Source organism: Mus musculus, chromosome 3 (genome assembly GCF_000001635.26).
Source record: "Mus musculus strain C57BL/6J chromosome 3, GRCm38.p6 C57BL/6J".
Lineage (NCBI taxonomy): Eukaryota > Metazoa > Chordata > Mammalia > Rodentia > Muridae > Mus > Mus musculus.
In genome coordinates this window covers 109,806,464-109,834,225 of record NC_000069.6, presented here as the reverse complement: position 1 = coordinate 109,834,225, position 27,762 = coordinate 109,806,464, and the positions used below count along the sequence as shown (strand labels likewise).

Below are 27,762 nucleotides of genomic sequence, written 5' to 3'. Positions count from 1 at the left end.
CCTTCTTTTCCACCTGGTCTTTCCTGTTTTCATCCAAAGTCCTACTCCCTACACATCTATATGACTAATCTCCAGTCAAGTGGCTTTCGGGTTTCCACCTTGTTCTTGCTTCTCTTTTATACCACTAGATCCAACAAGTTGCTGGCACTGTAATTGCGCTCTTCTACTTTTCCTCATCCCCTGTGTCCTCCCCTTCTTCTAGCCAAACTTTAATCTTAGTGTTTATTGCAGTAACCAGATCTCTGATTAATGAATCCATACTGCTCTGATAAGTTGAGACATAGCAAATATAGTACATATGGCATATTTATATGTGTATGTATATATGTATGTATATATCACATTTTCTTAGTCTCTTAATTTATATTCACATTTTTACTCTGATATGAAAATGTTATATTTCTAAAAAAATGAGTGTAAGCTAAATAAGGAGTAAATTAACACATATAATAATTCCGTTCCAATAAAATACTGAATGGACGAAAGAATGAATAAATGAGTTCAACTAGTTAGTTTGTTTGGCTTTGTTGCTGGGTAGTATAAGACGTTAATGAGATGAGTATTTGTAAGCAAATACAGTTTGCACAATCATGGTTCACTTTTCTTATAAATGTCAGCTAGGTAAATCCCCATATTTTGATTCCCACCAAACTGTCCCTCCCAATTGTTTGAGAGTTATTAAATAGTTATTCCAATGAAATCATTGTGGGTTTTTTTTTTTACCATTTCTTTTTGAAGGTTGAATTATATTAAAACAATTTCTTGGGTTGGTGAAATGCAAGAGAGAAAAGCCAATGCCTCTACAACCATCCCCCAGCTCCCATCCTCATCATGTCTCTATAGTTCATACCATATCACTCCTACAGCCTCTTGGGTACCTCTGGATTTTAAAGAGAAAGGGGAAAAAGGAATTTGGGGTACAGTATGTCACTGAACTCCCCTTTAGTACCAGACACATTAAGAAACTCAAGAGAAGGACATTTTTGTCCTATGTTTGTCCATAGCAATAATCACCCCGTATTTTGTGTTTTCTGTAACACATAATCATGTATATTTGACTTAAGAGAGAAACAAAATCAAACCCTGTGTCATTGTCTCAATCCTTTCGAACTTGCCATGATGTCTATAGAACTCCACCAACATCATAAGCTAAAAGGGAAACAAAAGAGCCATGGGAGTCAGCAGATCCACACACCTGCTGCTGCTCATATGCGTCCCTTCCTCTTTTTAGGGCTGCAAAGATGGGGGAAAAGTGCGAGAAATGATGCAAAGTCAGTGAAGTTTTTCATGTGCAAAATTAGACTTTTGCATCCGTTGAAACCGAGACTTCCCAAAATTTTAAAAGGTGTGCACCTGCAAATGCTTCTGCTCATCTTGTCTGCCACGAATGAACAATCTTCAGTAGTGTTTGTCCGACCTTTCTATCCTGCCTGAAACAGCCACCTGTTGTCACCATGTGTTATGTTGGTTTCCATCTATCTAATGCCATGCCGCCATCTTTTCTCCATCCCACACGTCACCCAAGCATGTAGCGTGCTATTTCTCTGCTGCTGTATACATTCTGTATACATTTCTGTTCTTCCTTGCAAGACTGTGAATGCTTCGGCCACTCCAATCGGTGCAGTTATATCGATCTGCTAAACACAGTCATTTGCGTGAGCTGTAAACACAACACTAGAGGGCAGCACTGTGAGTTATGCAGGCTGGGCTACTTCAGAAATGCTTCTGCACAGCTGGACGATGAGAATGTGTGCATAGGTCAGTTCCATTATGATTTCAGCTTTTGTTCTGTGCCTTTGGAGCTATGGGGAGCTGGTTAGGGTGAAGACGCTGGTGAACTGCACGACAGCTGAGCCAGAATGAATATCCTCAATGGAGTAAATATCCTTGGTAGACTGAAAATTCGCTTGCATTTGGATAAAGCCATATTTGGTCTGGGGTTGGGGGATGGAACTTGAATCCTTATATTGTTATGTTAAAGATGGTGTCATGAGAAATCATATCTAGGAAATGAAGAATATTCGAATTTTCTTTCTTTAGTCTCTCTCTCTCTCTCTCTCTCTCTCTCTCTCCTTTTTGTCTCTTTAATTTTTGCATGAAATCTTAAAATCTGATAAATTTTTATCTGATTTTATTCACCTCAAATTCTACATTCAACCTTTAAGATGATAATTAACTATTTTAGGTAAAATACTTTGTGATACAGAGTCAGGTATAATTGATGATGATCTACAAATATTGGTATATTAAAATGTTGCTATTAAGAACTGAAAACTACTAGTAGATTCTAATGCAAAAGTTTGCATACCTTTTCTATATGCAGCAATGAAATTCCACTTATTGGATTTTCCTATTGTTCCCAGAGGAAGAGTAATTTCTCAAGACTTCTCCAGGTTATAAATTCTGTTAGATCACAAGGTATATGAGCCATAGAAAATAGAGTCTTGGGAAGAGAAATCCCAGGAGCCTCGCCCCTCCCCCATGACGGATTATTCTCAGCTAAAAGGATCAGGTGTTCCTTCCCTTTTGGAAGTTTCTTCTACCTTCTCTATGAAGAGCCTGACTTTAAGGAAGGAAGTCTGGAGCCAGGCATGCTGGGGCACACTTGTAATCAGTACAAGTGGTAGATGAACGAAACGAATCAGGAATTTGAGGCAGGCTTTGGCTACATGGTGGATGGAGGCCAGCCTGCATTGCATGAGCCCCTATCTCAAAACAGTGGCATGAGAGAGCCTGATAGAGAAGCAGTAAATGGAATTTCATTGCATAATTTACTCTTTAAAGTGTATATATTTGAAGTGTGATGCCTGTTACCACACCAGTAATTATACAAGCAAAATTTTCCAGAGACAAATTTCAATAGCATTGATAAGTTGGAAAATTAAAGCATAGTAGACATAAAATAAAAAGTGATCTTTTTGTCAAAAGTAAGAGGCAGTTTTTCAATTCAACTGTGAGTCTTGGATCCCCACTTTCTGCCTTCAGTGTGACAATCATGGACATTCTTGCCTACTACCATTGAATAGCACTATGGTTATTTTGAATTTATTTGGACCAAGTATGCATATGCCGACAATATTTTCTATTTCTTTCAAAATGCTTCTTTTTTATTATTTGTGAATTAGTGGAGAAAGTACTGGAGTTAGATGCTGGAGAGCTGGGTTCAACACCCAGTTTGCTATCCCCTAGCTAGGTAAGTCATTTAAACCTCCTGGCTTTTTTGTAAACAAATGGACAGGAAGCACTGGTAAAGTATGCACTGACATGCAATTAAAAAAAAAAGATAAAACAACTAATTCTCATTAACAAAACAGTAGGGTAAGTATTATAATAATGATTTTTTTCCTCTTTCATATTGGGGGTGAAATAAAGACAGATTGACCCAACTTGTATACTCTTAGCGAAAAACATCCTGACTTCATGAACTGAACACTCTCTCCTAACCACTCTAACACAGCCAGCAAAGCTATAGATGCCCAGACTTTACCTCAAGTATGCTTTTGCAGGACAGTAGCCATCCTACTGCCATCTTATGAAAAGGTGTCCAATTACATTCCTAACACTTAGATTATGAAGACTTGAGGATATTAATAGAAACAAAAGGATGCACTGCTGTCTTAATTTTGAGTGTAGAATATATTCTGCTGTATGCCACTTGTGAAAAAATATAAATACCCTCCTATAAATAAAGACAAAACAAAAGGTTAAGTGAATACAACCACTAGAACAAACTCTAATTCACTACATATATACATAGGCATATATGCATATATATGAAATTAAAGTATCTCACATTTAAATACTTTAAATAAAGCAAAGCAAAAAGACCTTACAGGGAAAGATTGAATATTTAATTTGTAAGTCCCTACCACAGCAATTGAGAACTAATTGCTATTTAGTCCAGAAAGAACTAAAGGAATGGATATTTGCTTAATTCATTCTCACAGCATTCTCAAGTACTTTGAACTCTACATCATCTCTAAATTAAAAAAACAAACTTTTTCAATAGATGCCTTGCAATTTTTTTTTTTTTTTTAGTAATTGTCAATTAAATTCACCATCCAACTGTGAGGGAATAGCTCACATCTCTAATCTAGGTAGATGTTTTGAGGTCACTTTATATTATAGCAAATTTATAATGCAGCTGGATAGTTCATGTTGCCACAGTGATTGCTGCTTTGTGGTGACTGGTGAATTTTTTCAATTTTCATACATATTCCAAGAAGACATACAGTCATGTCTTCTGAGGTACATGACATTTCCCCATGACGATGCAACAATTACATGAAAATGGCATCCTTGTTTGCCTTTGTCTCCTACAAACCTGAGCATTAAGCAGGAAGCTAGAGGATGCATGGTTTCTGACCTTGAGTAATCACTGTTAATAATTCCCCTAACGAGCTTTGCATCAGAGAGAAACACAGGGCTCAGCAGTTGCTACTAAACATATCTCAAAGTTATGATGCATTATTTTTAATTCTCCTTGAAACCCACGATCAGGTAATGAGAGGTTCCTTGCACAGAACCAAGGAAACTCAAGACGATTTTAATGCCCCTAAATAAATTGTAGTATAAGGTTTTAATTGAGCTGTGCAAAGTATTTTATGCTGGCTTGCAATCTGACAGCCCTGCATTTTCTTCATAATTTCATGTAATAAAATATTATCCTTACGGTCTCTCCTACTATTCCATGTATCATTGAATAGAACTTCCTAAGTGATAAATCTAAAAAAAACTGTACTATTCCTATATAAGGTGAAGAAGGGAAAACATTATGTCTCTTACCCGTTTATTTTTATAACTAAGATTACATTGTCCAGCTTTCTTACAACAAAGACTGGGACTTACTATGGATTAGATGTTGGACAGTATATTTTTTGATTTTTAAAAACCTATCTCTTTGATCACTGTGGACTACTTGGAACAGCATGTAGGTTCATACTGCCCAGGTGTAACAAAAACTGGCTTACAAAACACCAACAACTCTTTATCAACATGCCCACTTTATAAAGTGACACCCATTCCAGGGCGACCTAGGCACAACTCAGTGAATACAAATGTATAAACAAAAATTAAAAACCACAACAAAATAATGACTTTTAATTATTCCTACCCACACATAGGCACACATTAGAATAAAAAATGCTGCCATGGAAAAGTAGAAATGTTTTGGAATTTTATTTTAATTTTACACACACACACACACACACACACACACACTTACACACCATCATTAGTTGTATAACTGTTTGTTTCATGAGAATTCTAAGCTCTAAATACTGAGTTAACACAACATAAATCATAATTCAAAGGTCTTTCACATCGTTGGAAGAAATTTTCATTTGTCTCAATGTCAAAATTTGAGTAAAACCTCCAGGTCTATTCACAATGATAATTCCAAATCCTCATCGCTAATGACACAACTCACTTAAAATTAAGCTGAACTCCCCAGAGCTTTGGTCCATTTGCTACATGATTTTATTCCAACTTTTATTGGGAGATCCTCAGAATGGTTCCATCTTAAAATAAAAGAAAATTGAGAAACAGAAAGTCCCAATAACCTGCCCAAGATCACACAGCATGGTAGTGGTGAAAAGAACACCAGCTCAGACATCCCTTGCTCCAAACCACCTATGTGTCTCCACCTAGGGGACAAAACAGGTTTCCCACTCCCCACTTAAGCTATGAACACTATAGAGCTTCAGATATTCAAATGCCCTGTCTAGGAGTGCATGGGGATCAAAGAAACATTCCCTTGGCTTTTTATTATGCCAAGCCATTACCTTGCCCGGACAAGAAAGTTGTAGAGACAAACATCCATCTCAAAGTTTATTTTCCTTCAGATTGGGAGTATGAAATTTATTTTTCTTTCATGGTTGTTCATGTAAGCTACATAAGAGCTGTGTGATCATGGCTAGCAAACACAATGGCTAAGGGCTCATCTCAAAACCCGATACATATAAATAAGTTAAGACACCATCCAAAATCATAAAGCAAAAGTACCTTTAAATGAGTAAAGTGCATTCGTATTGCACTTTGAGACGCTCAGCCATTCCCAGATATTGAGGGTAGCAGATAAACCCATTTGAATAATTTAAAACAGATTTTACACTGATGGAATATTGATTTATCCTTGATATACATACTTCTCATGGCATTCATTAAACCATCTAAAAAATGACCTAACAAATGGAATCTCCATTATGATCTGTTACTGGTGAAAGCATGATGTCTTATTTCCTTGGAAGGGTTCAGCTCTTTTCCTCCCCTATCATAAAGATGATGCCATGGAAGGCTGAGCAAGTAAATAAATGGCCCTGAAATAGCCACATTTGCCAAAGCATTTCATTAATGGACATCTTCCTTTAAGTAAGTGAATCCTTCTAAGTAAGTGACGCTCCTGTGTTGATAACCTCTAAGCCACTCGAAGTGTCTCCAGCCTGTGTGTTGTCTTGTTTCTACAGAGTGTTATTGTAACCCTTTGGGCTCAATCCATGATCGTTGTAATGGCTCAGGATTTTGTGAGTGTAAGACTGGAACAACAGGGCCTAAATGTGATGAGTGTCTGCCAGGAAATTCCTGGTACTACGGCTGTCAACGTAAGTAACTCTGGGAGCTGCCCTCTGCCTGCTGCAGCATGGCTGATTCTGCTTGTCTAGGCTGGTATGTGCAGCATCTCAGAGCAGAAAAAGACCCATCCAGCTGACAAGCTCCATAGGCTACTTAGTGCCCCAGCCTGTGTAGGAGAGTGATCCATCAGTCGTCCAGCTGGCTTCTCTGAAACTCACCCTCATCTCCTCTGATGGCTAACACAACTTATATTGAAATATTGTATGGCAATGTGTATACCTGGTCAGACCATAAATTAAGTGGCACAGTAGGGAACCCAGCTTGGAAATCCTCACCACGAAATGAAGTGTGATGTGTATGTGGTTAATATATTTCCTGAACTGAAAGCTTCCCTGGAACTGCAGAGTTCATAAATTCAACAATATCTACATAACTTATAACCAACCTTGCTATCATGCCCACCACTGAATCTTAGCCTGGACCCTGAAGGTAGTAAATCTAAGGCATATTGAATGCTGTGGTAAAAGAAATGAAAAAATCAATATCGGTTTTTGAGACATTTGGGTTAGGTGCCTCGTAGTGAACCTTAGACAGTTGCTATTTGGTTCTTCCTCTGCAGACTCTCAAATCTTCTGAGAAGCTTGTCAAGCAAGAGGCATGTCAGTGTGTCCATTCAATCAAAAACCATTTAAATCTATGCAGAAATTTCCTGCCTGTGTTGTAACTTCTTCTGTCTTATGGTTCTGCACTCACTTTGCTTCCCATGTTTATAAACTTACTACTATGAAACACCCACAAGCCATGTCGTCTGAAACAAGGTTGCCCAGATGAAAAGAGCAAGCTACAGAGGTCATCTCAGTTGTATTGCTGTCACGCCAACAAAGAAAAGAAAAAGAAATGTGGAAAAGAGATTTCAGAACTGATTTGTATTTAACCATAAATATGAAGGAAATTATCATTTGAGCATATAATTAATATAAAAATTACTAAGGAGGTATATTCCCATCTTTAGGATCTTTGGAAGCACCTGGGTGTAATTAGAGAACATCTCAATTCAAACTAAAGCCCTAACAGCTCATGTCTGTCCTATTGGATACCACAGCTATAATTCTGTGTGCTTATTTTTTATTTGAATCCAATAGTAGCATGCAGGAAATGTTGAGACAGTTTCTACAAGAAATCATGTTATCTTTATAATACAATCATTTTATTTTCTACATAAAATTAAAGAGGATAAATACTATGACAACAACTAATAGCATTAGATTTCACTAGAAACATGTACAAAAAAAAAACTGATCTAATTTTCTATCTGCCACTCATGTAATTTCTAGGTATCTGGCAGTTACATTTACATGTAACTCAAAATGGCATGCTATGAGAAGATGGACTGTGGCAATAAGCAGAGATGTTTGGCGTTGGACAGGTCAATATTAGAGGTACCCTGAGCTAGGTACTGAGAGGAACAGTGAAAGGCACTTGGACAGCCCAAAGAAAAGCAACTCACTTGAACAGTAGCCCAAGATAAGGCTAAGAATTAAAAGGCCTGTCTGCTGTAATTTTCCAGAAAGCACTTATTCTTTAGATTCCTAAAGCCACATGAAGAGATATCATTCAGAAAGCACTCAACAGTCCTAAAACAGATGGTCATGAGTCCTCAAACTGGCCATCAGACAAAAGCAGCAAAGGAGAGATGGGTGCCAAGGTAGAAACTAGTGCCTGTTAATCCTGCGATTCACCAGGAAAACAAAACAAACAAACAAACACCATCATTTTGAACCAAATTTAAAGCAAACATGTATTAAATATTAAATATAGACTAAGAGATGAACTTTGGTCAGGACCCCCCCACCCCACCCCCCCGAATGTCCCAGCGTGAATAGTATCCAGCCACTTGTTGCAAGGGCTCATGAGGCCAAATCAATAGGCCACTGTATTTTCCCATGGGGCTTTGTTATCTCCCACAACTACAATTTCTAACATTCCAGGAAGTTACATAGTTCATGAGCAGGTGGGGCTTACAGGTTAATGTTGTGCATATAAAGATTCATCATACAAAGAATAGAAAGACTATAGTTGAGATAAATGTCTCCAAGAGAAAATTTTATAGAAATGTTTCTGCTTTTGTTTATTTGGAAACAAAGCTTCAATCTCTAGTCCAGACTGGTCTTGAACCCATGGTCTTGCCTCAGCTTCCTGAATGCAGGTATTAGAAGTCTATATCACTATGTCTGATACCTAATATAAAGCTGATGAGCCAAAAAAAAAGGAGGACCCCTGGAATGTAACAAGACTAAAATGATTGTGAGGATACAAATTACAAATTAATTTTTTCATATGACAATATGACCCATCACTCAACTACACTAACAATGGGAAGATCAGAAGAAAGCTTGTCACCTAAGATTTTCTCTTGGAAACAGAAGGTACATTTGAGCCTCTGACCCACAATTAAAATAATAAAAAAACAAAAGCAAAAGCAAAAAATCCTCTGTGCTTTATCACCTATCAACCCTAATGCATTTCCATGCGTCATTGCCCTTGAAAATGATGGAGTCAGTATTGAGTGCCTCCTTAAGTGCAGATACTGGGTTAATGAGAGAAGCTTCGAGGATGTAAACAGCTGCTGTGACATAAGGTCATGGGGTTGAGTAACCATTATGACAGAATAAAATCAGAACAAAGGAAGATGTGTAGGTGGACACTTATTAGTGAGGCCCAATTGAGAATGAGGCTTGAGCAGGAAGAGGCACCCAAGTTAACTTCCTAGGGATTGGTAGGAACTGTCCAAGGTGGCTTGTGAGCAGAGGTGCCAGAGTGGATATATTGTCTCAGAAATATTATTTTCCTGTGACTTAGGAAGTGTGTGTGTGTGTGTGTGTAACTTTTAAATGCTCTTTACCCTCCAATACAAGTGAATTAAATTGTCAAGCTATCTGATCGAATGAACAATGTATTCTGCTAAAATTGTTCACATATATTGATGAGAAGTTTTCATCAAAAAAGGGAAGAAATTTATGTGGTTTTGTTATTGCTGTTGCTACTGTTTGGGGTTGGGTTGGTTGTTTGTTTGGTTGGTTGGTTGGTTTTGTTTTACTTTGAGATGCTGTATCCCAGGCTGGCCTAGAACTCACTGTCTGTAGTCCCAACTGGCTTCAAACTTAGAATAATCTTTCTGCTTCATTGTCCAAGTACTAGGATTATAAGGATTATTGTATCCCAGTTCTTTGTTTATTTGGTTGGTTGGTTAGTTAGTTTAGTGATTGGCTGGTTGGTTGGTTGGTTGGTTGGTTGGTTGGTTGGTTCATTCATTCATTCATTCATTCATTCGTTTGTTTGTTCATTCATTCATTTTGTTTGCTTGGTTTGCCTTTAAGCTGAGCCTCTCATCCAGACCTGTAAAGCCAGTATCAAGATGAACCCCAGTTGAGCAGTAAATACCATGAAGGATTCCTTTTCATGGCCAAGAATAGAAAATGTGAAAAACAAACATGTACACCAACCTCTTGACCCATTGTGGGTCTATGAGGTGTTCCAAACAGAGTAAAGTAATGAGAGAGAAACAGACCAATAAAAGAAAGGGTTATGCAAATCTTTTTAGAGAATAGGCACAGGTGTTCCAGAAATTCAGGTACTGCCTCATTTTTGTTTCTCGCTTGGTTCTTTACACTTGTCACTCTGACAATTGTCAACTTCCAAAACACTGTGGAGTATGTCATTTAGCATCCAAAATGAATTATGAGGAAGTACAGATTATCCAGACTACCTGCAGTCATGTTGGATCCAGTGCACCTGAAGAACTTCTGACCTATAAACCAGACTATAATGGGGGTAGAAGTTCAGTGAGGTCACCAAGCCAGTACTCAGAGTAACACACAGTTAGGGGATAAGACGACTAAACTACCACTGTCACACAAAGGAGTAAAGGCTTCTAAAAACCCACGCATTGATGTCCAGGATATTGAAAAAGCTTCATAATATTTTTGATAAAATTGATGATGACTGTTTAAAATGTGCATGTACAAGAAAAAAGGAAGTTTCTTTAAAAACCTAACTTAATAATTAAGAATTTCATTCACTCCCTTGCTATGTGTTGACACTCTGCTGCACATTTAGGCTAAAAAAATTAAATTGTAAAACTCAGATGGTAGGGAACTGTGGGGACAGTCATTTAAGTGGTAAAAATGCAGAGGTCCCAGATTAAAACCACATCTTAATCTCAAGACAGGATATATACATGACAAAAGATAACACAGTTTTAGTTGAATAAAGGCCAAAAGTCATGATCCCAATAAAGCATACTGCATACATCTAGTCATTATAGCACTTCCATCATAGCAAGGCAGGGATGCGGGACAGCTGTTCCCTTGAGAGAGGTGTTTTTCATGTGAAGAGTTGAAGCATATTGGCAAACATATAATTTGTCCGATTACAGATGTCAGCCAGTGTTTATTACTTTTCTCATTGCTATGATAAAGTGCCTGACAGGAAGCAATTTAAGGAAGGAAGGGTTTATTCTGGTTTATAGTTCAGGGGGAAATATTTTATCATCTTGGGGGAAGACATGCAGCAGGGACAGGAAACCAACCAGTCACATTACATCTGCATTCAACAGTCAGAGAGGCAACAGGAAATGTGTGCAAGCTACAAAAACCTCAAAGCCCACACCAATGAGTGACATATCTTCAGTTAGGCTCTATCTCCTAATGGTTCCATAACCTTGCCAAACAGTGCCACCAGCTGTTAGTTTTCAAACACAGGAGCCTGTGTGGGACATTTCACACTCAAACCAAACACAGCACACTGAGTTCTGTGTTGGGTCAAATAGACCTGTCTGTTAATGGAGGCAGAACATGAAATATGAGTAAAATGAATGAAGTTGCTTTGAACTTACCAATTTCCAACCAGAGTTATGTCTAACTGTCTGAGGTACACTGAGAAATGACAGGTTCCCCAGTCTATGAGAAACTTCAAACAGATGACAAATGTGCCCTTTCTAGTGGTGATTCTGAATGGTCTTGTGACAATAGAGAAGATTCTAAGTGAAGATACCTCAAATTTTCCAACTTTGATATTAGACCAAGCCCATGGGCAAGTATGTCCAGAATGTCAGCTCAGTTATCCTTAGAAGACATGTGGGGCCACGCTACTGTGTTCCTCTCTAATTATTCTTTACATATGTATCCCAGGCTTTTCTCTGAAGCTACTCATGTTTGGGTCTATTATTTTTTCATATAGTATATTTTGATGATATTTCTTTCCCTCTCACAACTCCTTCTTGGTTGTCCACATCTCCATATCCACCCAACTTTATGGACTTTCATTATTTTTGAGAACAAGCAAAAAATCAAAATCAAAACAGAATCATCATTTTTCAGACTCCCAGTGTTTTAAATCCTTTGAGAGTCAGCAATCATGGATTAATAAATCTTCCTTTATTCTATAGATAACTTCTGATCCCAATTCTTCTGCTACCGTAACTCAGGAGTTTTTATTTCTTCCTTTTCTTTCATTCTTTTTTATTCTATGGAGATTAATTTCTGCAGGCCTGACAACTTGTGATCATGGAGCTATTAGGATGATGTTTCCAATTGCTCCTGTGAGATGAAGATTACACCTCCCCAGACAAATACCTTGAACCTAACTTGTAATTTTTCAATTGCCTCTGGTTGCTGCCTCTTCCTATTTGCCGTGTTACATTAAAATGTCCAGTTCACATTTCACCAGATGACCTTACATGTTGAATCTGTTGACAGGAAGCTTGTCACCTAAATGTGGATATGTCTGTCATGCCCGAGAGCATTTACAGACCTCGACAGCAGATTCTACTTATTTAACTCTTTTATCTCTATCACCAAAAGTTTCATTTTGTCAATAAAGTGAATGACTCATTGGGTCCAAGCTTTTAATTTCCTTCCCACTAACTTCAGTGTTAGCATCATTTCCCTTGCTGAGTACCACACACAGAAGAATGATGAACGGTCGATACCGTTCAAGGAGGGCTCTTGCTACTCCTGCTATCCAGATTCTCTGGGTGGGGAAACAGTGCTCTTTAAACAGACATTCCCGAGCCTCTCAGAGGTAATCGAAAAGGGAAAATATTAGGAAAACAGAAGATAGAAAGTGGCAATGCATAAGCATTACAAATATGCTCAGTCTCCTCCAGGGGAACAAGGTTCATTTTCCCAGCTAGAAGAGAAAGCTCAGAGCTGCCCCCAGTTGAGAAATTCCTCCTGATTCAGCAGTCATGCTAAGAGCTGTTGCTCTCCAGCTATACTTCTTGTTTTCCCTGATATTTACCTTTGATTTGGAGTTGTCAGACAAGGCCCACCTACCTCTACCATATCAGAGACCTGGGGCCACCCCTGAGTGATGAGGCTAGGGTGTCAGGGATTATGCTGGCTGTGGGAAGTGCTGGAACTCTCCACATGCTAATGGCTCCATTCAGGGAAGCCATGAGAGGCAAATACTGACACAGCTAGCTTGGTGAGACTGAGTGGTTCAGAATATTCTCAGTATAGGATTTTGTACTAAATGGATTCAAAACCTGCAATTCCTGAATTCCCGATGGTTTGCTTGTGACAAATACAGATACTACACAATTAAGAGAGCAATTTCAGGCATTTTCAACATCATGAAACCCACCTACCAGCCATTGCCTCTGGTACCTTGTTTTCAGATCAAAAGGAGCCCTCAGTTCTCATCTGCAAAATAGACCTTAAAATACTGACTTGGAAATTCATGTTGGGTTTTTTTTTTTAATCTTTGTTAGAACATTGAGAATACCAAGTATACTCAACTTAATCATTCCATGCCACCAAACTATACAAGTTTAAGCAATAAAGGTCTATGAGCTCTGTCACTGCCAATGTCCCTTGTCAAGTGCAGGCTCAGTTGCATGAGAAGAAATGCAATAGCCAAGTCCTATGTGATAGGTGATCAGAAGGACAAGTAGAAATGAAGACTGGAGCTCTGCCTTCAGTTTGGACAGAATATAGGGTTTTGCCTTGGGCCATTATTTACACTCTGGTAAATGCATGTTTGAACCTGTGTGTGAATGAGACAGACAGAGACAGAAAGTATCAAAGTCTTACAAAGCTGTGTGTACAAAGATGAAAGCTAAGAAGTGTGAACCCAACTTGAAACCTGCAGAAGAAAATTGTCACTGGAGAGTCAGTCCTTAGCATTCACACATAAGTGTAGAACTGGAGTGTTGTTGCAAACTATAGCTGGGGAGTTCTTGATAGGCAGACCGTAAGAGTCGATGCAACTCATAAAATTGAAGTTTACATTTAAAGTCAGGGATTTTTGTAAATCTCTCTCTCTCTCTCTCTCTCTCTCTCTCTCTCTCTCTCTCTCTCTCTCTCTCTCTCTCTCTCTCCGTGTGTGTGTGTGTGTGTGTGTGTGTGTGTGTGTGTGAGTGTGTGTGTGTGTTTTGTGTGAGATGGTGGAGGGAGAGGGAAAGTGAGATGGAGGGGGGAAAGCAAGTGAGGACAGGAGAGAGAGAGAGAGAGAGAGAAAGAGACAGAGGTAGAGACAGCACACTGGTACATGAGTTTTATGTGTTTAGAGATCCAAAGTTGAGATAGCCTTAGGTTCCAGTCCTTGCCTTCATCCTTGTTTGAGACAGGTATCTCCTTGCTCATGATAACAGACAGAGGCCAGGCTAACTGACTGGAGAGTGTCTTGGGTTTCTCCTGTGTCTACCACTCATACGACAGTAGAATTGGTTAGGAGGACTGAGATTATTGGTCTGTGTCACTACATTTTGGTTTAAGTGGATTCTAGGGATTTCAACTGAGGTCATACTGCTTGCACACCAAACAATGGTGTCAAGATTGTTGCTTCTGGGTGTAACTGCTGCTATGTCTCCACCGAGTATGACATCACTCACCTCACCCTTCTCAGGGCCACCCATGACTCAGTGACTTGAATGGTCAGAGAACTGTCTGTTCCCGAAATTGTATGATCATGAAATCTCAACAAGGGTCTGAGCTGTATGCACACGTCAATTTCTGCTAAGAATAGTGATCATTTTAAGATAATAAAATTGTATGAAGCCATTTCTGTGTGTAAGGGACATTCACACATGATCTCCTTCTACGGAGAAGGAAAGCATTTTCCTCATTTTGTAGATGACAGAGCTGAGGATTGAAGGGGTCATTGTTCAATTGAAACACTTTAAAGTAGCACAGCAGCTATAGTGACTGTTGGTGGTCATGTTTATTTTGGCTTTTGATAAGATTTCACCATTTTTACTTCACAGATTGAGAGAGAATCTGATGAGTTCTTCCAGGAATCAGCAAACTTTTCCTCTAAAGATCTAAATTTCTAAGCTAAGCTCTGTGGGTCATACAGCTGGGTCCCAACTACCATCATTGCTGTCAGTATACATCTCAACAACATTCACATGTGGACTGTGATGATGTTCCAAGGAAACTTTATTTATTGAACTGAAATTTGACTCTTACACAAATTACACATATCAAAAACACTATTCCTTTTCATTGTGCTTGATTTACTTTAAAAAGTATAAAAACAATTCTTTGTTCATCATCCAAGTGAAAAAAAGGCTGCCTGGGCTCTGCCTTGTAGCCACAGCTTGATTTATTATAAACACAACACAACAATTGCAAACAAAGAAACAGAAGGGCTAGCACATAGATGGAGAGAACATGTAGCAGGAATCAGGAGAGATCCTAAGAAGAAAGACTTTTCATTAAAACCTTGACATGCATAAGGCAGGGGGTTGATCTAACAGGTTCATATTTACAAGGTCCTAATTGACCTTAAGGGAAAAAAATGGTTAGGATTCCCAGAAACATGAAAGCTTTGACCATTTAATTTCCAGGACGAGATCACAGACATGGTCGATACCAACTGTTTAAAGGCCTTAAGAGCCAGCCAAGCCAATTTAGCATCAATTTAGTATAATCAGCAACTAATGAAAGAGAAGTCAGGGTGGCCATAATATAATCAGGACTGTTCATGTCAGAGGGAAGAATTATTCTGCTGTGTATCGCAGGGAGAGCCCATCACCTTGAATGTCAGCAGGAAGCACCGCTAAGATAGAACTACACTAATAATCCAGTGCTCCAATGCCAATGACACAGGAAAAATACATTTATAACATGTAGATAACGTAGGGAATTTTTTACCATCACCTTTCATATTGCTAGTAATTATCCTTAATACAGTGCATGTCAGTGCTGTGAACTCACACTCTTTCTGCTCGGACTTCTTTTTGAGTGTGACTGAGCCGATTAAACTCGAGACCTTTCGAATTGCCCACAGGAATGACTCCATGACCCATCCATATTCAAATACACAGATGCTTTTGGCCCACGTTTTCCGAGTTTTCTGCTTTTAAGAGGTCTTTATGTGGGTCCTGAACAACTGGAGCAGGGGCTATCCCAAAAGCTGTTGCCTGAACAGAAGGAGAAGAAGCACCTAGCCTAGCAGAGGCTTGAAGTACCAGGGTGGGGTGGGGGGATACCCAGGGGTCATTCCCTGGTATGGAAGGAGAAGGGGGGGGATTAGAGAAGGATTGTGGGAGGGAGTGCCTGGGAGGAGGGCAGTAGTGGGATGTAAACTGAATAAGTACCAAAAAATTAATTAATTCAAAACCTAAAAAATATTCCTTTTGTTGAAAGAAATAGCAGCTTATATAAATACACAATGGATTAGAACAGTAGGTATCATTCAAGTTGTCAAAAGGTCACTCATGTTTTCATTGTAGATTAGAAATCATTCCTAAGATATATTTTAATGACATAGTTTGTCCTGTCTTTTCTAGTCCTTAGCTTTGTGGTGTTACAGTGCACTTACATTTTCTAAAAGTACTAAGTCGTGAAACACCATGAAATGGCAAAGTGTTGTTGTAACTTTTTTTTAAGAATTACAATTTAAACCTTTAAAAAATAGTGCCATCACCTTTATGAACTTTCTTCATATGCTAGCGTTCATTATTAAGAAATCAATAACATGGGCAATTATGTTGCTCCCATGAATTTAAATACAACACCACAGAGTTTTGTGGGGTCTGTTCCACAGCATCCTAGAGACTGAGGCTCATACAGTCACTCCATGTATCATGCTCCTGCTGACTCAACATTTTTCAGGACAACATGGAAAATATTTCTTAAAATATTACACTTACAGAAGTGCATTTTCTAACTAAAATAAAAATTAGAAATGTCTAATGGATCCTCAGATGTGTTTGTATATAAAATAAGAGTTCTATTTAATTATATTAAGCTTTAAAAGTTTTTAATATACTGTAAATTCATTTTGAAAACTTTATGTATATACATATATTCATATATATATATATATGCATATAGAGACAGTTTAGTCATATTTACATCTTCCAAGTCCTCCCAGAACCCCAATGAACCCTTCCCAACTTCATATCTTATTTTTTAAAGATTATTGTCCAATTAGTGTTTTCTATATATACATGGTTGTGGGGGTCATCCACTGGAGAGTCAACTTACCAGAGACCATACCCCAAAAGAAAACTGACTCTCTCTTTACTATTCATCATCAACTGTCAATTGCTCCTCATTTGAGATTTGGATCCCATATGCTTCTATTTTTATTTCATGCTGAAATGTTGACTCTCAAAGTGCAACCACAGCTGCTGTGAGTTCAGCAGTACAATGATCCTGTCGCATTAGAACTCTCCTCTCCTGTTCATATAAACTTTCTATCTCTCTTCCACTAGGTTCTCTTACTAGGGGGTTAGGGTATAATATATATGTCTCATTTGTTTCTGAGCACTCCATATATATATATATATATATATGTGCTCTCTACACATGGACAGTAATGAGTAAGTGTCTTTATTACTCACTGTCCTCTACACAAATGTTTTTCTGATAAGGACTGATAGTTGCACAAATAGATGCTTTGGAGATGTGTATTTAGATGGAAGCTCAATACTACATTTATTTAGCAAAATGTAGTAGTAGGCTCACCTCTGGAGCTGGAAGGTCCCTACCCACTGGTTCTTAGATGTAGTTTACAGGTATGAGTTTCTTCTTAGGGTGTGGGTCTTTAGTCCAATCAAAATGCAGTTGGTTACAACAATCGCCTTCAAGCTATTATTGTCGTGTCTTGTAAAGCTGATCAACAGAAGTGTTACAAAGCTCATTGGCCCCACCCACCTCTAGGTATGTCTGTCTATGGTTTTTCTCTCCCAGCATACTACATAATATCTTACAGTATTATTAAAGTTAGGTATTGGGGTAGAGCGCCTCCATGACAGTACCAAATTTATTTCTCTCAGTCCTATGACCAAAGTGTGTGAGATCTTCAGTAGTAGGGACTCCCTATCAAGTTCTTATCAAGACCAATAACAATGGTCTACTTTGCTGGTCTCTGATAACCCCACCAAGCAACAAGACAATGTGAGGTATCATACACCTGACGCTGGGAGTTTTATTTAGCAATCAATAGCTTCTGAGAGGAGCATTGAACCCCTTGTAGGGTAATTCAATTTAAGCATATAGTTTATAAATGTTGTTTCTATATGGCCTTTTCTTAAATATCTCTCCCCCCCCAACACACACACCCTTCATTCCAAACCTCTTCCCTTGACACACTTATAAGCTCTTCCTCCACTTTTCTCTGTCCCTTCTTCATTTTGTTGGGGTGTCTCAATTCTTAGGCTGGAGGAAATTAGGTTTCACCTGATAAAAAGCATTCTATGAAGCCATGCCTCCCTTCAGATAAAGCAAAGGTTTGATAATGCTATACAGGAAAAACATGCATATATTTAAACAAGGTGATAGAATTACTTACAAAATCTTGTGCAGTAGTTTAATTGTTCTCTCTGGCAATCTTTTTTAGTTATTGAGTCACTCAAATCTTTTACTTCTTGAGTCTTCCACTATGTTGAAAAAAATTAATGTCACCTTGATTATCAGCAAAATGCTCTTAGAGGAAATTTCAGTAAAAGTTTATACATTTATTCACTAATTTATAAGGTCATTTGATTACCAGCTGCCTAAGTCCTCTTGCATACCAGGAGTTACGAAAACTTTTGGCAACCAAAGACAAATATAATGTGAGTCCTGCTCTTCAAAGTCTGGCAAATCTAGAAGACTTTCAGTCAAACAGCACTTCATTTTTGCCTGGCCCCAGTCAGAGGAAATGAACTTAGGGCCACTTCCCTAGCTGGTTTTCTGCTTATAGACAGTTCTGTCATATATGCTTAGATGTTTATCTAAACTGGGACTTTACAGAATTCATTTTAGCCATTTTAAGTCACACATTGCTTATCTTTATTAATATGCATCATGTTGATAAGGACCATTGTTTTTTCATTGTTGTCTATATATCAGGCATTTATAACCTTGTGTAGGGTATGTAAAACATACTTCATAATCACCCTCATCTTACAGACTAATGACAGCAGGCACAGTATGTCCACTATGACATTCAAAATGATGATGCATGGGCTGGAAAGATGGATCAGCATTTAGAACTATTGGCTGTTCTATCAGAGGTATAGCTTTGGTTCCTAGCCCCTAGATAGAGTTGCTCACCATCGGTCACTCTATTTTCAAGGGGTCTTACAGCTTCTTCTGGCTTCCATAGACACATTTATACAAATGGTCCATAGACATAGTCATGAGTGTTCATACATACACAATAATTGACAAAATAAAATAAGTGTATGATTCTTCAATCAATAGCATGCACATTGCTGGGAAAATATTTAGAAACACGGAATCTCAGGCTTAACCACGAGAGAGAGAGAGAGAGAGAGAGAGAGAGAGAGAGAGAGAGAGAGACCTGTGGGTGATTCCTAATTATATTAAAGATCGAGAAGTAAAATAAACATGGATATTTTAACCTCAAGTATAGGTTACTATTCTTAAGCCTAGTATGTTTTTAGCTGTCATTGCTGTTGTTGTTGTTAGTGGTGGTGGTGGTGGTGTGTGTGTGTGTGTGTATTTTTAACCACTAGTGTTCACAGAATAATGGCAGTTAGAGCTTGGAGAGGGTATACAAGCTTGGAAAGATGCTTGATCTAAAGATCTAGAGCTCATCTGCTCCTCACCTCATCAGCTTTTATGAGCATGTGTTTTACAAATCCAAACCATATTAAAATAAGGAAAATCATGAAAACTTAAACAAGTGGCCTATTTGTTTTCTTTCATCCACATAATTTAAGAGTGTTTAATATTTGATAGGCTAATAATAAATATTTTAATATAGTATATTGCATTTGGTTATGAATATATCAAAAAGAAATACAAAGTGAGCTACCAAAGACAAACTTTTATTGGGAACATGAAATAGAACATAAAATTTGATGGCAATTATCATTTAATCTATTCATGTTTAGAAACATATTGAAAGAGAAACACATAACTCAGTTAATTGTTATGAATTATTAATTGCTCATTTGAAAAGCAATGAACAGGACTATACTTGTTGAAAATCTTCCTTTCTCAGTGGCTTTAACCTTTATGTCATTGGCTTTATGAGAACAAAGGGGAAAAGAATGACAGCAAAATTTATGTTTTCCCAAACTAGAAAGTGACAAGACACTGAACATATCAGTAGGTAGACAAAGGTTAATCAAGACTGGAATGAAATAGTTACTACTGGCCCCTCTCTAGCATACTAAAGTATGATTTTCTGGGACAAGCTTGAGGCATCTGAATTTTACTAACCATTCCCCAGCCCCAGTTGATTATAACACATGATCAGGATGGAAGACTATATATATAGTGTTTATACCTTCTCTAAAAGACTTATTCCAGCCATGAGTCAACTCATGACAGAACCCAAAGCAAAAAGAAGAACACAAGGATGCCAGGGCCATCTCCTCACAGGTCATGGTCAGCTCTAGATACTTTCTAGAATAATAGTAGAAGATAACCTTATCAGACATTACCGGAACGGGATGCACAGCACTGGTTAGCCAAGCAGACTAAGGTGCAGAATATGTTTATATTTTAAAGTATCTAACTTAAATAGCCTCTTCCTTCTCAAAAATTAATGTTACATATTTCTTCTGTGGTACTAAAAAATTTCAAAACTGGAAGTGTTTTCGTTATTTAAATCTAGGCATTTATTGTTCGGTGTCATCACCATAATTGTCAAAAACTATGTAACTGTTTTGAAATTGGTTTCCCTGAAGGGGACTGAAAATATAAGCTAACAAAATTCTTTCATCTTAACATGTGTGGTCACTATTATTCTAAATATATATGTTGTCAGGATCCCAATTACCATTTAAATATCATCATCTTGGTTTCTTACTTTTTCTTGATAAAACATTTCTAGAAAATGGAGAAAACAACTGCCTATGAAGAAAAACTATAATGTGTAACTTCTCTATTACTACTAATGGCTATCCTTCATTCTTCACAAATTTGTTTGTTCTCAAGTTGTTTTTATAAATAAATGGAGTTACTAAACTGCATTCACACATGTTTTTTGATAAGTAAAAGTAAGGGCTTTATATAGACTAGAGCAGAATTTTAAAGATGATAAACAAAATATAGTATTAGCAACTTTGGTTACTAAGCCTAACTTCTTACCAAATAAAGGAACAATGTAATTTATTATCATTACATCCATGAATACTTTGTGTTGAAGAAATTGAGGCCTCATTTGCCCTCAATTTACTCATTAAAATGAAGATGAAAGGTGGAGTCAGTAGCCAACTGTGACAGTTGAAAACCACAATGCATTCAAATGCTTAGCTTGGTTTCTGACACAGGGTAAGAGGATCTAGTGGGACAATCTAACCGTCCGACATGACATCTGCCTTGGCCGATTCATTCACAATGGTTTGAATCAACACACTTAAAGAAACAATCAAGATCCAAAGAAATGAAAACAAAATGTTATATATGTTAGTCTAGTTTATTTCTGAAAAAAATGAAAATCTAAATGAAACAAGTGTGAGATTTAACGGCTATTATGCCTTTTGTGGTTATTTTAAGCTGTCGCTGTCATCTAGAAATGCAGCATTTTTCTAGTAGTTTGTTCTGAAAACAAGTGTCCTTCAGCTTTTTCAGTATCAAATAAGCAATTAAAACCCTTTATTATAAATTTTTATCCACTGAAATATGCCCTAACCTTAGCTACAATTCTTTATCAATTTTAGCAATTTCTAGGATCTATCCTAGAAATTACACTCGAATGCTAAGATGACTGCCTGCCAGACATGTCTTGAATTATAAGATATCCCTATACATACCAAAACTAGGCTCAGCTCTCCTGTGGGACATAAACCAATTTCTCAAGAGTGATTGTGGGACAGTTGCAATCCTTTGAGCCACCATCAAACCTATTGAATACATGCTATTTTCAGCCTGGTGACTATTGACATCCTTCCGGATTTGTATGTCAGAAATGCATTCAGTCTCTTGGCTTTTTTTTTTTTTTTTTTTTTCAGAACTCCTCAGGAGACTTTCTGCAGGGTTATTTGGCTATTCTTAGCAAGTTCACCCTATGTGCTATTTTTCCAGCGGAGTTAAGGTTTCTCCTCTTAGACTAGAAAGGGCCTCAAATTGAGACTTTTACTTTGAAGAAAATAAGGTTGTTTATTCTTATAGATCTTTAAAAATAGCATGTGTAACAACTTAACCACATGTCGTGCTGTCCTTGAAACGAAGTTGAATTTTCATAGTGAATCAAAAAGCATTAGTGATGGAGTCTAAGTTTATAACTACTGTGGCCTTAACAATGGTATTCTCACCACAGACTGTGAAAGAGATAGGGAAGCCTAAATTCTAAAGAGGAGGGAGAGTGACAGCGAAGCTGTGTTGCTGTCACCTGCAGCAGCTTGTACAGGTCACACTGTCAGGGATCAGCCACCTGTGTTGACATAAAATTTTCCCTTCCCGATTCTTCACTATAGTCATATCATTTAATGCTTTGACATTGTCTTAGTTATTTTTTCCATTTACTGCGATAAAACACCATGGCCAAGGCAACTTATAAACACCAGTAATTAATTTTAGCATTGCAGTTTCAGAGAGTTAGAGTTCATGACTATCAAGTGCAGCAAGCTTGTCTGAACACTGTTGCAAACTCCTTTAATACTCTCCACCCACGCTGCCCCATTGGTCCCAAGAAAGCATCTCTTCTAAACAGCCGTTCCTGATTGGCTGACATTGTCTGCACCAATAATCCTTGGTTCTCCCACACACACACACACCCAGGAAGTCCTCAATTAAGTACTCCTGCAGGAGATTCTTTTGCAGCTGCTTGACCCCTGGCATTTACATAGAGGTGACCCCGCAGTTCCTCCTACAATCAAGTCTTTCAAAACTTTAAAGCCCACCTCCAATGGCAGATCTCATCAAACAAAACCACACCTCCTGATCCTTCTCAAATACTTCTACTAACTGGGGAGCAAGTATTTAAACATGAGCCTATAGGGGTCATTCTCATGTGGATTAGCATACAATAAATGTATGAATCACTGAAAATACATGTTGAGTAAAAAAATCAGCAAAGGAGAGAAAAATAATGTTAAGAGCAAGGTGGGAGATATGTGCCAATCAATAGACAAGTGTTTGCTGACCCTTTGTACCTTGCACTACCATAACTACTACATAAGAGTAAAAGTCAGTTTAACACAGAGCTCCTTAAGAGAGATTTTTCAACCTGAGGAGATTGGAGTAACACTCACAAAACCATAGAATGAAGTATGAATTCCCTGCCCCTAGACCATGGGACATCATAATTGCCCTAAATATGCAAGGAAATTAGGCATTATTCTTGGTCCACTCCAAATGTTCAGCTTTTTCACATAGTGTTTGGAATCCTGCCCATTCTCCTCATTCAATGTATACAATAGAGAAAAATTATGACTTATCAATCCTGAAAATTCACTTCTCAAAATTGAAAATTATACCTAATAGGGCTGTTAGCCAATTTATATTAAATGCCTACACACTTCTAAGCACAATTCCTGGTATGTAATCAGGTCCATAGGTAAACATTGTTAGTTATATCATTCTTCTATAAGCAGATGTCAGGAGGTAAACTTAATGGAGAGTTCAGAAGGATTCGCAATTCTCAGTTATGATTTTTAAACCCGTAAGTGCAGATACCAATAATAAGTGTTGGAATTCAACTGGATTTTCAAGACAGCTAACCGTGAGTGTCCATTGTGAGAATGTAGGAGTTTGCTGCTCATGGGCAGTTTCTCAACATGGTTTCCCTAATGCAGAAGAGTAACAGAAATAAGTACTTCGGCATCTTTCCTTTCCTCATTGGGTAGCAGGCATCATGTATTTGCTCTTCTGGTCCCAAGAAGTTTAATGAAGTTCTACTGAGTACAGGAACACTAGTTTCACTTAAGATCATTACTTCTTCCCTTTGAGTCCCTAGAGTGAGAGGATGGACCTTCCACTCACTTGTAGTGACTTCCCTAAGTGTAACTGCATATCCTTAAACTGCAGCTAGCATTAACCATCTACAAAGAGAAACAAAGAGCTCGCATCTGTGTCCCATTTTAGATTCAGATTTTATTTTGTGAAACACCATCGTCAACCGTGTTTGTTCTTATAATGCAAGGTAAAAGTAGTCTGTTGTTCCCTGCCATCAGGAAGACAGGAGCCACCTGGTCTTAGCTCCAAATTTAACACCAGTACAAAGAAGAAGGAAGAAAGAAACCACATTCCTTTAGAGCATGGATTTCTGTCTAAAACTTCATCCAGACTCCAACAGTCAAAAAGGACACTGCAGGCATGTTTGCTTTCATGAGAAGACAGGAGTTCACTGGGGATCTTTTCTGTCCCTCAGCAGGGTCCTAGTTTCCAGCCACAGAATATCATTATTCACTGAAGAGTGTATTTGAAAACATCAGCAGAGATCATGACCAAAGCTCCCCCAGGGGGAATTCAGTACAGCAAAAGCCCTATTTTTCTCCCTTCAATGTACTTAAGATTTTCCTGCTGACTATGTCTCTCCTTTCAAATGCCATGACTCTAATAAGAAGCAAAGCTGGATGCCATGCAGGAAAATGTGTGTGTGTGTGTGTGTGTGTGTGTGTGTATCATGCTATAAACATCCTATAAATTAAATTACAGTAAAAAAATATTCCAGTAATAACTGTATCATGGACTCTTGTTGTGTTTAAGCATGTCACATTTATTTCGTTATTTCTTCAAATAACCCTGAAAGGAGATCCTAATATATTTATTTATTTTGTGGATAAGAAATCCTTTGTTCAAACTAGAAGAAACATTGCAAAGCCAAACTACAGATCTGACTCTTTGCCTCATATACCAAGAGCGCTCAATACATCAGTTACAAACTAGATCCATGTCAAAAGCTGTCCTTTGCAGCTGAGAGGGGAAGAAGAGAAAGCAGTGTTCTGAACACAGTCCAGGTCTACCTTACTTTCAATGGAGTAGAGCCAATGCTCAGAGGTCATTAGTATTACTGCCCATGAGCACAAGGAGCAGCACACAACTAAGAAAGAAAGAGCTTTCTGGCTTGACAAGTGTGAACAAAAGATTCTCTCTCTCTCTCTCTCTCTCTCTCTCTCTCTCTCTCTCTCTCTCTCTCCCTCCCTCCCTCCCTCCTCCCTCCCTCTCTCTCTCCCTCCCTCCCTCCCTCTCTCTCTCCTCTCTGTATATGTGTATATCTGTGTGTCTTTCTTTCTCAGCACTTTTTCTTCTAACAATAATCATAAGTGTTTATTTACTGCCTTACGTGTAGTGAACTTTTTTCCTTCTCTGATTCAACAACTAAGGCACTAAGGCAATGCACCCTTGTCCACTTGGAACACACACCTTATGCTCAGATGGCCAGCTCTCAAAGGCTCAGGTGTGTGCAGAGAAGAGATCTTGTGATGCTGCATGCCCCTAAGAAGCAGGCTATGAGTTGCGTACAGGCCTAGCTGTCCAAACCATGAGGCGTCATTCTGAGGATATGTCAGGTCACAGCAAGATCCGCACATCTACCCACATGAAAACATCACTGAGATTTTCTGACCAGTTACTCACATCTGTCAAAAATTCAAATAAATTAACGCCGAACAGTAGCCCATTTGGCAGACTCTACAATAACCTTCATAAACCAACATCCCAAAGGAAAAGAAAAGAGTGCATGTAAGTAGTTACATATAGTTAATCACAGACTCAGATGTAGGGAACAAAGACACCCTTATCCACTGGCATTGTTATGGCAGACTTTTTTCTGCCATCTTACTTAATTTTCACTATGTCCCTATAATAGGATATTGTGTTCAGCATTTTAAGGCTAAAGAAAAAAAAAAAAAACCCTAAGGCCTGGATAGGGACAAAAACTTGTGCAAAGTCAAGAGACATCCAGAGCAAAGAGTAAGTATTTGGAAATCGGTTCTCTCCTTTTTCTTTTTTTTTTTTTCTTTTTTTTTTTTTTTTTTTTTTTGCACACCAATTGCATCCATCCTTCAAGCTCTGTGGACAGAGGACTGCGCTATGCCAACTATGGAAAGCCTTGTGGAGGAGTTTAGAAGAGAGGTGAGGTTCAGTGAGAAAGATTCATGAGCATCAGACACTCATGATGGTTTTTAGAAGGAATAAATTGTCAGTACCCACTTTGATGCCCTATCCACAGTGATGCCCAATACCCTATTGTAGAGATCCTAGAGACTATGGAACTGAATGCTCGGTGGTGGACATATCTTCTAAAACAATAGGCTTTGTCAACAGCTGAGTTAGTGCTTGTGGAAAGTAATAAATTCCTGATTCACTGTTAGGGTCCAATATTCTCAGACCGCCAGGACAGCTGCAAAGTGACTCTAGGATGCAGCTCTGTGGTGACATAGAAATTAACTGCTGTTGCACTATAGCCATTTCTGTGAGATGAGGTGACAGCCCTGAATAGCATGGCAGGAACAATATGTGAAAGAGCCTTTATTGTGGTAGCAGCTTTCACGATGCCATGTCCATCTTACATGGTCAGGCTCCCTCTGTTGCCCTGGAGACAAGGAAAGGCAAGAATTCTCTTCATCATCAAATCATTAGCTGCTGGTCACAGACACACTGTCTCAGCTACACATCCTATGCTTGTCATAGGGCCTAGAAGGGTATGTGAGGAGAAGAGATGGTTTGATTGGCTGACTGCAAATACTGAAAACAGGATTTTTGTAAATATGGACCAGTCCTCCTCTGTCAGGTTTAGAAAGATTTGCCAGTTTGAGAAATGATAGAAGTGTTTCTTCAGACGAAGCTACGATGACTCACTCTGATGGGAGACAGGCCATTTCATGTTCATGTGAGGTAGATGACTAATGAGAGACAGGGCTATGAAAAGGGACAGCGGGAGGCATCCTGAAACTGTATATGACTTTAAGTTGAGTGAACAGCCCTGCTTAAGATAAAAGACTAAGATAACAAGGTGATCTGCAGGAATTCCTGGCACACTCCAACGATGATTGGATAAGCCACAGGGTTTCATGCCTGCACACTACTTGGTTTCACAAAATTAAAACTCCTTAAATATCAAATAGATTTCTCTGTGTGTCCCTGGTATGAAATTTTGAAATGAAGAATGCAATTGGACTCAGTGCCTGCCTTATTGTAGATGCACATCTAATTCTGGGGATTCTGAGTAGATAGGCTCACTGTTGCTCAGGCAAATGAGTCAAGCATCTTTGTTATCTGCAAAGGAAAGTGAACAGGCCAGAGGGCAAAGTCAGTTTGTTTACTGGGAATACTGGCTAAAATTGAGGACATCCTTTGAATACTGTGCTGTACTTCATCTACTCTGTCATCCTCAATGATAGTTGAAGCTAGAGAGACCCTTCCATTCCAGGGTTAGTGACTCCATTAGGGTTCATGTAAAACTGCACATGACTTGGTTTGGCTATGCAATGTACACTGTTGCTTACTTAACATCATACAAGACACTGGATCCCATCTTGGATGGCATTCATGTTTGAATGGGTCATTGGCTCTAAGAGGTCCTCTGTTTAACAAGAGTACCATGTGATCATTCTGGAATGATAGATGATATGTGTGTGGAATTTGACACTTTGTGTTGTACCATAAAATCAATGCACACATGAGTAAGTGATTCTTTAATAGAATTGCTACATATAACTCTATGAGTACATGCCTGAAATTCATATATTTGATGCCCTATTGAGCTCAATACATACAGGATTTGGTGAGTTTTTAAATACCAGGATCAACTATAAGATACATATATATCTTGGGT

At 38.3% G+C, this 27,762-nt stretch overlaps 1 protein-coding gene across 12 annotated transcripts in view; it reads left to right on the top strand.

Moving 5' to 3' along the window:
- Positions 1-27,762, top strand: part of Ntng1 (netrin G1) — a 369,923-nt gene that overhangs the window by 315,747 nt on the left and 26,414 nt on the right. For 3 of the 12 annotated variants that reach the window (NM_030699.2, XM_011240291.3, XM_006502355.4), the window contains 2 exons: positions 1,591-1,758; positions 6,465-6,599. The exons of 3 other annotated variants lie outside the window; for them this stretch is intronic. In NM_030699.2, the coding sequence (NP_109624.1) occupies positions 1,591-1,758; positions 6,465-6,599 (303 nt within the window). Of the gene's footprint in view, positions 1-1,590; positions 6,370-6,464; positions 6,600-27,762 lie in introns of all 12 variants that reach the window. 6 more of the 12 variants (NM_001163348.1, XM_011240294.3, XM_011240293.3 and 3 more) reach the window with 3 other exon arrangements.